The sequence below is a fragment of the Danio aesculapii genome, chromosome 9, assembly GCF_903798145.1.
Source record: "Danio aesculapii chromosome 9, fDanAes4.1, whole genome shotgun sequence".
Taxonomy (NCBI): domain Eukaryota; kingdom Metazoa; phylum Chordata; class Actinopteri; order Cypriniformes; family Danionidae; genus Danio; species Danio aesculapii.
In genome coordinates, this window is record NC_079443.1 from 363,889 (window position 1) to 373,044 (window position 9,156).

Consider the following 9,156-nt stretch of genomic DNA (forward strand, 5'->3'; position numbering starts at 1 on the left):
GCGTTCTGGTTTGTTCGTTTGTTATGCCCGTCTCACTAACGTCACTGATTACATCATACTGGTGGAGCACCTGAATGGCTTCACCTTGAAATACCTAAACTACTTTAATATATTCTCTCTTTATTAGTACTTGGTGCAGGGTCTTACTCTACATCTCTAATACCTAAACCCAACTGCTACCTTGACTACAAAAGAAGCTGATAATCATCAATTTATGAAGCTATTTAAGTAGGCTTAAATCAAACAAAACTATGTACAATAGTTCCTTATTAAATGACTACTTCATGAATTAGGCAAGCTTTAATAATGTACAGAAAGGCAGTAACACCAAAGCTTACAGTTTGTATGCTTGTTTGGTTGAGCACCCTTTTTTTTGTGTGTGCTTTCAATATAGTTCAATATGTTTGTTTTCTGAGCACATACAAATGTATCTTCACCCTAATCCACCAGATTTACTAACCCCATGGTCACACTTCACTATAAGGTTTCATTAGTTAATGCATTCACTACCATGGACTAATAATGAACGATAGTGCAGCGTTTATTAATCACAGCTCAACATCTACTAATGCACTATTAACATCCAGATTCATGCATGTTAACATTAGTACACTATAAAAAATGCAGGGTTCCACAATTCATTCATGTTGTCCCAACACTAATTAAGTTAACTTAAATGTATGTGGATTGAACATATATTAAGGTGTCCCAATGAAATCTCAAGAATTGTTTCAGCTCATTTTAAATGAGTTTGAACTAAAAAATAAATAAATTGAGTGTTAATGCACACATGATTGAACTAATTTCATTAATTACTGTAATGTAATACTGTAAATGTTTATTGATGTTAGTAAATACATTAACACAATCTTATTGTAAAGTGTCACCGACCCCATTTAGTAAATCTGGCCCTCAGTTCCCATCCCACACTGATTTCTGTCTCTCTGAGAGATTATATTGAGGTGTTCAAGTCATTTGTGCTGTAGTGCTGTCAGTCTCCATCATCTGCATTAGTGTCCACATCCTCTGCATCTCCTCCTGCAACACAACATTATAACGTTAGGCATTTCTTTCAGTGTCCAGGTGAAAACTGTGAGACTTCTAAATCTGACCGTGCTTCAGTGTTTTTCAGCTGTTGTTTTAGGATTTCAATACTATAGTTGAACATGCTCAACATTACCTCTTGAGCTTTAATTTAAAATAAAATACCTCAGGTTCAAAATAGGCAATTCCACTACAGTCACTTATTACGTAATTACATATACACACACACACACAACAGTACAACATGCATCCAAACATACAATAACATATGCACGATTGACTCAATTATAGCAGACTATAATACAGAAAACAGGGTATCTGCTTCATATGCCAAACTTAAAACAGTCTAAAATTATTAATTTAATATTTGGAGCCTTTTTGACAGCCTGAAAGCCTATAAATAAACATTTCTTCATCTTTATAGTTAGATGGCGGTGTTGGGATTAAAAATGGCCATTTTAATGGGTTGCAGTGAGTTTTTTTTCTTACCGACTGTAAAATAGTTTTATTTTAAAAGAAATGAGAAACTATATTAATTTCCAAAGAAAATACAGACCTGAGCACAGTGACAACATCAGTACAGTAAATGTCAGATCTCAGTATTTGTAGTTCAGTTGTGTGTGAACGTTCTACATGGTGTGTTTTTACACACTTGAGTCCTTTATTGACTATATTGAGTATCCATCAGTCCAGTCAAAGTCTTTTATCCCTCCTGTTGACATTTATGGGTCAAAAATGAAACTACTAAAACTACACAATGTTGACATTTTTTAATCTTGACATTTTGACTTGTTTGTGAACGCTAATGTTAGAAAAAATGAATTGTTTTCATATTTTCATGAAGGCTGAACACGTTTAGGGTAAAACATTTGTGTTTTCAGGTCAATTTTGACCCCCCAGCTATAAAACCATTTATTACACCACACACACACACACACACACACACACACACACACACACACACACACACACACACACAATAATAATCTTAATCAACATTTCTAAATACTGTCTTGCTAATCTTTTCCACTTCTGCGCATACTTTAATCATGATGAAACACCCGCTTTACTGTAGTGAGAGATGAGTGTTGTCCACTGAGTGAACACTGCTGTAATACTGCACACTGATGAGGGAACACCCAAACATTCACTGAGAGTGTGTGTGTGAGAGATGAAGATCAGCTAGATTTGAGGAGTGATATGACACTGATCTGCTCTAGTGAAGATGGGTCTTTTTGACCCGAAGGACGTAATGGTGTCCACAGAATTACAAGACCACAGCAGGGTTAATAAATGTGCTTTACCTGCTTCAGTCGCTCCCTCAGTGGTTTCAGAAGTGTCTGCTAAATGACTTTCATTGGGATTTTCAGCATCAGTGTTTTCCGGCTCGTCTGTTTTTCTCTCCTGAGTGTCTGTCACTGGAGAAAGGGGTTCTGTGGGAGGAAGAGATTAACACTGATGGAGAAATGTTTTAAAGTCATATTATAAAGCATTACTTTTACAGTTAAAGAGACACAGGGCACACAAAAATGAACATTTCCTCTCAATTTACTCAGTCAAGGGATGTTAAATTACTCAAACCACACACTATCCTATAATGTCTGTTTTCAGCCATCTGCCTTAAAGAAAACCATCAGTTTTCAGTAAGTTATGACCTTAATTTTCCTTTTGGTGCAAAAACATATTTTTAAACACATTAAAAAATTCACAAAAATGACCAAAACTACACTGATGCAAATATATGATCTATAAATACAATTTGAGCAATTTATATATATTTTTCAATGTTTATAAAAAAAAGCATTTTCTTTAAGACAATACTTCAAATCAACACTAAACCCCAACACTGGAAGCACTGACTAATTAATACGTATAAATCATGTAGAGAAATGAATGGGAGAAAGATAAAAGCATCAAACTAAATATGGAGAACTGCTGATTTACAGATATTTTTCAGTCTGTAAGGTTCGTGTCTTTTATAGATGCATTTCTAGAATTGTTATGATTGATTCTCAATAATTAAACTCAGAGTTGTAATTCATTAATAGTATAAACTTTACTGAGCCTCTTTTTAGGGTGCAGATCTTCACTTGGCCTGCATTGTAAACACTTTATTTGAATGTGGCAGTGCTATTATTATTATTATTATTAAGGATTTACTTGACTATGGCAACACATTGGGCTCTATCTGAATAATCTACAGTGCAGGGCATTATGGCATGTCTGAATCCACTTTTGTCATTTTAAGAAGGGGTCTGTGCATCAGGCGCATGGTCTAAAGGGTTGTGCTCATTCTTAAATGAGTTGTGGACGTGTTTTGGGGTGTAACATGCATCAAAACAATGTGTGAGTTGCATTACGTCATTATGGATTCACTACGTACATGACTGACTTTATAAAACTAAACACTTCTCTAATGAGTAAGTGCTGTAGATCTGTCAAAGATCATCTACAGAACCAGCCGGATACACCAAAATACATTATTTTATTTACATTACATAGACACTAATAACTATATATTACATTTGAATCCTTTAATTTCTTATATTTAAAGAGGTTTATGTGCAGCTGTGCATCCCAGTGTGTGTAATAAGCACTTTGCTTGTGAATTTTAGACCCGTCTATCACTCGCACACTCTTTAAATGACAAAACTACGTTCTTTACCTGATTTGTCATGATTTGTTCTGTGTTCATTAGATCTTTCATCATGTTCATCTTCTTCTTCATCATCCTCATCATCAGCAGCAGCATTTGTGAACTGTTTTTCTTTTTTCTTTAAGTTAACGAAGGCTTGTTCTGCACGGTCATCATGTTGTTTGTTAGCTGTGGAAATTGTGCACGTAAATCTACATTAATTGAGAACATTTGTTGTTAATACATGCAAATAATTGTCAGTTTAGAAACCATTATAAAATACAATTTTAGACAAATGAGCTCAAGTCTTGTGCTGCATCCCAATTCAGTCAGTTATACAGCAGAAAAACATCCTTAAGACCAATCCATTTCCAGTTATGTTTGCATTTTGAATAAGCTTAATTTCAATAGTATTTTCTTTCCTGTAATTGTAATTAATCAACATTTTAGTTGAGCTTTTTGTTTTCTGAACACATTTGTTTAGACTTTTTCTAAATTCACTTTAACTGCTGCTACTTTAGTTTTACTTAATGTTATTAAACTTTTAGTTTATCATTTACTATGAATTTGAGTTTTATTTGGGTTTTTTTGGCTGATAGTTTGACTTAATTTAAGTTTCTTTCACTAAAATAACCTTGATCACTCCTCTGTCACAGTTCAGACTTTATTTTCAGAGATGAAAGATTGAATGTCCTCATGTGTTTGCATGATAATGTATTAAAGTCCAAACATGTCTTCATAAAAGCGTTGTTACAGATCAAATCTATTGTGGAAAACATTATTTAATCAAATTAATTTTGAATTCTCGAACCTGAAGTAGTAGAGAATCCAGGAATAACGCATTGGAAATAATTATTCAGAAATGCTTTATGTTTTCTAATTCCTTTAAAGACAGATAGTATAAGATTTAAGATGCAGAATTATTAATCACTTCATGTGTTTGTTAAATTAATTTTTATGAATTTTTAGTTTTATTTATATTTATCATTTATTATTGTTATTGAATTATTTTAATAATTTTTTATTCGATTTATTTTAATTAATAATGTATTCCCTTAAAGCAGGGTTGTCTAAAGTCAGTCCTGGAGAGCCGGTGTCCTGCTGATTTTAGCTCCAACTTGCTTCAACACACCTGCAGGAAGTTTCTTGTATATCCAGCAAGACCTTGATTATCTGGTTCAGGTGTGTTTGATTAGGGTTGGAGATAAACTCTGCAGGACAGCGGCCCTCCAGGACCGAGTTTGGACACCCCTGCCTTAAAGTGACAATTCACCCAAAATGGTCAATTCTGTCATCATTTTCTGATTTGTTTCAAACCTGTGTGAGATTCTTAATTCTGTTAAACACAAAAGAAGATATTTTGAAGAATGCTGGAAAAAAACACCACTGACTTCCATAGTATTTCTTTTACATTCTTCAGAATATCTTGTTTTGGGTTCAACCGCCTGAGTGTGAGTAATTGGAAAAGTACTTGTATTTTATTTGTGGGTGTAAAATAAATAATTAAATTAATAAATAACGTTGCCAGAGCAGATTTATGTGCACTTTGTGAAGCAGCACAGAATGCTGTTACTATGAGAAGTAAACAGAAGCAGAGATAATGAACAGAACGGCCATATTAAAGAGCAGACAACTCTCACATTCAACAATAAAACATCTTTTTAGACTTGCTTGTTTTGTGGGTCCTCCGTATTCGTATTTTTCTTGCTTCATATCTGAGACCTAAACAACACATGACATGACATTTAGATCATGAATAAACATTCAGATCAAAGGAGAAAACTCACTCCAGATCTCCTCAAATCTACTGATGAAAACTGTTCAAATACACGCTATATCATATTTAAATATCTTTTTTTTTGCAGTGAAATTCATTAATTTTCAAGCATTTTCCAAGTGTTGTCAGCACATTTCTAATCATAACAGTGTTAATAACTCATCTCTAATAACTGATTTATTTTCTCTTTGTCATGATGACAGCTCATAATATTAGACTAGATATTCTTCAAGACACTAGTATTCAGCTTAAACTGACATTTAAAGGCTTCACTAGGGTAATTAGGGTAAAGTTAGGGTAATTAGGCAAGTCATTGTATAACAGTGGTTTATTCTGGAGACAATAGAGAAAATATATATATATGGGGGCTAATAATATTGACCACAGTATTTTGTACAGAAATATGTGAAGCGTGTTTGCTCTGTAAAAGATCACTTAATAATTTCAGAGTTCAACAGTTTATATCTCACCTGTCCTCCTTTGTAGAAGGCAGATAATCACAGCGATCAATACAATCACAGCAGTGCTGACTAAAATTCCAATGAGAATGGTCTTCAGAGCAGACTTATCTATTATAGAAGAACAAAGCAATAATCAGAACACACAATCAAAACACAATCTGAGGACATTTATTAGGTGAAACTAATTGAACAGATTTATAGGGAATTTATTTAAGGCATAATGACCATGTTACACATGAAATGAAGAAATAATCACTATTATCCAGGGTCATGTCCACGTGTACATGAGTATTTCATAAACCGTCTTCCCCACTTTAGTTTCTTAGTTTAAATGTAAAACCGCACTGTGATGCATGTTAAGCACACGCCAAAGCAACAGGGGCTGATAATGACACTGCTGGCAGGGTTCACACCAAACGGAGAATTAAGTATTTTCGTAAGCAAATTGCATACAAGTCCATGACAGAGGTGGATTACCATCCCGCGTTAAACAAAGTGAAATCAGCGATATGTTTTTCTTGCAAATGTGCAAATTAGCCAATCAGAAATGAGCATGCATGCTCCAGTTATAGTGACCACAGGACCACGCTGTATTTTGGAAACACTTCACCCTCGCTTGAGTTTTCAGAACGTTTTGGTTTCAGTCTCCTGAAATTGTGTTTTTTGAACAGCTAAACCACATTAAACAGTGGCGCTTTTGAAAATACCCGTGTTTATGTGGACAGGGCCTTACATTGTGCCCTGACTACATGTGATGAGGTGTTAACTAGTTTTTTGTCCCAACCATCTGCCACTAAAATTTGAGTTTCTATTTCTGCGACGTCACAGCAGATTAACAGTGTGAGCCATGAAGATGATGCACATGAGCAGATGGGCTTTACTCAGTGTTTAATGTTTCCAGTACAGGTTTGGACACCATTTACATGACATGCAGGGCTTAACTTGTGCTGGGACAAGCCGGATCCAGATCTGGCACCTCTGAAATCTGATCCGGCACCTCATTTTACCAATCCCCCTCTTCACACGCACCCCCGCCCCGCTCTTCGCTTTCTTCCATGACCCCCCAACCCTCTTCATATTCGTCTGTGACAATCACCCCCCCCCAAACTCTATTGTACATAAATCATATGGACATCTGCATATTAATAGTCAATAGTAGTACTGAAATTAATATAAATCTGATATATATATATATAATGCACACACAAATATAAATAGACTCAATGACAGGTTAAGAAATCTCCATGATCAGCACTTGTGCTATACTGTAGTGTGTGTGTAAACCTGTGCCGCAGGCTCTCAGGGTCACGCTGGTGTTTTTCCGGCTGACAGGATTGCTCACGGTGCAGGTATAAACCGAGTCCGGCTCCTGGTCTCTGCTGATCTGGAGCTGCGGACCCAAGTGTTGATCTGAATCTGAATGTGCCGTGGTCCATCTGTAGGTCACAGACTGCGGGTCCGGCACTGAACACTGCAGGGTTGTAGATTCTGTTGTTTTGTTCACTTTACAGCTCACACTGGGCTTCTGCACTGCGTCTGATGGAAACACACATCTCATTTGTGCTCATTTGTGACCCTGCACCACAAAAACCTCACGTTATGGTGAAGAATTCAAAAATAGAGATGCCAAGAATCATTACAATAATAGGTGAAGATCATGGTGTATGAAGACATTTAGTAAATTTCCTACTGCATATATATACACACACACACACAATGCATTTTTAGTTAGGATGTGCATTGCTCAGAACTCAATCTCGACAGCTTCAAATATCCTGTGAACTTAAATGAAGGTTTTAGATGCAAGTATCAGTATGTTAGACTTAAGGGAATCTATATGCAAGTAAACAGTGACAAAATAGACATTTAGAAGATTTAAATCTGTTATAAACATCCAAAGTTTGCTCTGCCCTTTCTCCATGTTTCAGTTGAGATTGTCAAACATTGAATTAAAAAATGCACATTTCAAAGCACTTCATGAGACCTTTAAAGCTGATTTTCTCAGTATTTCGATTTTTTTTAACCCTCAGATTGCACATTTTTAATGTATAATTAATTTTCATGTAATTTTATATGTAAATTATATGTAAATTTATATGTAAATTAATTTTAATGTAATAGTTGCACCTCAGCTGAATATTGTCCAATCCTAACAGACTATTAATCAATGCAAAACCTGTTATTTAGCTTTCAGGTGATGTGTAAATCTCAATTTCCAAAACACGTACACTAATGACCGGTTTCGTGATCGCTTATGCATTTGTTTGTTGTGAATACGTGCCCTCTGGTGGCCAGAATTATATTGTATCTTTAAGCAACAGGACAGCTGTGTTATTTCATTCACATTAGCATAAAGTCACTCACCAATGACTCTGACTTCATGTTTAGACATTTGCAGCTTTCCGCTGATCTGTATTTCAGACTCATAAGAGCCGCTGTCACGGCGGGTCACGTTACGAACAGTGAGCTGACCAGAGGTCATATTAATCCTCGATCGTCCCTTGAACTGACCGTAATCTTCAAAACCAATCAAATCACGCTCTGCTAACTTGTTTCCATTGTATTTCCACAAGATTTCTTCAGGGTTTCCTTGTATAGTCACGTTTAAAGTCACAGTCTTCCCACTCTCAATGTAAAAGGTAGATGTAACAGCATCTGATTAATGATAGAAGAGAAAATATTACATCAGGAAAAATAATAATAGCAGATAAAACAAGTTTGACAGCATTGGAAATCATCTAAACGTACCAACAGTTTAATTAATTAAAGGGCACCTATTATGCAAAAATGATTTATGCATGGTTTAACCCCAGTAGTGTGTGTGAGTATCTCCAGCAGACTCTAATGGTCTACATTAATTAATCAGACTTGATCAAAACAGTCTGCAGAAACACTTTGATTGACATTCTCCCTTTGTACGTGTCATCAGAGGGGGAAAGCCCCGCCCACTAGTCTCCATCTCATTAGCATAAACAGCAGCCCTGAGTGAGAAGCAGCCGTCTGTCCATTAGCCATTAGAGTGTTTGAGCTGCTGAAGATAATGTCAGCATAGACTAAGAGGATTATAGATGTGGAGTTTTAGATGAACAGAGACAGGAGCGACATAGACTGACAGAAGCATCAAGCACACACTCAAGCACACCTGACCAGCACTCACAACACACACACTGCTGTTTTACAGCTGTCCATTTGTAGCTCCGCCCTTTTCTGCAAATAGCACAACCTCATTTGCATTTAAA

The 9,156-nt window shown here is 35.8% G+C and overlaps 1 protein-coding gene and 1 long non-coding RNA gene across 3 annotated transcripts; both read right to left on the reverse strand.

Annotated features, from left to right (window-relative positions):
- Positions 1–285: 285 nt before the first annotated feature.
- Positions 286–3,962, reverse strand: LOC130234847 (uncharacterized). Its single transcript, XR_008838338.1, has 3 exons — positions 3,710–3,962; positions 2,349–2,477; positions 286–1,038 (listed from the first exon to the last, which is right to left on the reverse strand). It is a non-coding gene; the product is annotated as an uncharacterized LOC130234847 (long non-coding RNA).
- A 1,195-nt stretch (positions 3,963–5,157) lies between these two features.
- Positions 5,158–8,566, reverse strand: si:dkey-11f4.14 (carcinoembryonic antigen-related cell adhesion molecule 20). Of its 2 annotated transcripts, none has more exons than XM_056465256.1 (4): positions 8,282–8,566; positions 7,202–7,493; positions 5,927–6,025; positions 5,158–5,401 (listed from the first exon to the last, which is right to left on the reverse strand). In XM_056465256.1, the coding sequence occupies exons 2-4, from the start codon at positions 7,473–7,475 to the stop codon at positions 5,322–5,324; spliced, it is 453 nt and encodes a 150-aa protein (XP_056321231.1). In that variant the 5' UTR covers positions 7,476–7,493; positions 8,282–8,566; the 3' UTR covers positions 5,158–5,321. The 2 variants fall into 2 exon arrangements, with proteins under 2 accessions (XP_056321231.1, XP_056321230.1); XM_056465255.1 differs by having other exon boundaries at positions 5,180–5,401; positions 7,202–7,453.
- Between the last annotated feature and the right edge of the window lie 590 nt (positions 8,567–9,156).

Excerpts from the sequence above, each read along its gene's own strand:
- si:dkey-11f4.14 (XM_056465255.1), bottom strand. The coding sequence starts at position 8,399 with ATGACCTCTGGTCAGCTCACTGTTCGTAACGTGACCCGCCGTGACAGC. Across the intron at positions 6,026-7,201 it reads CCTGAGAGCCTGCGGCACAG|ATAAGTCTGCTCTGAAGACC; the intron begins GTTTACACACAC and ends CTTCTATAATAG. Across the intron at positions 5,402-5,926 it reads CCTTCTACAAAGGAGGACAG|GTCTCAGATATGAAGCAAGA; the intron begins GTGAGATATAAA and ends TGTGTTGTTTAG.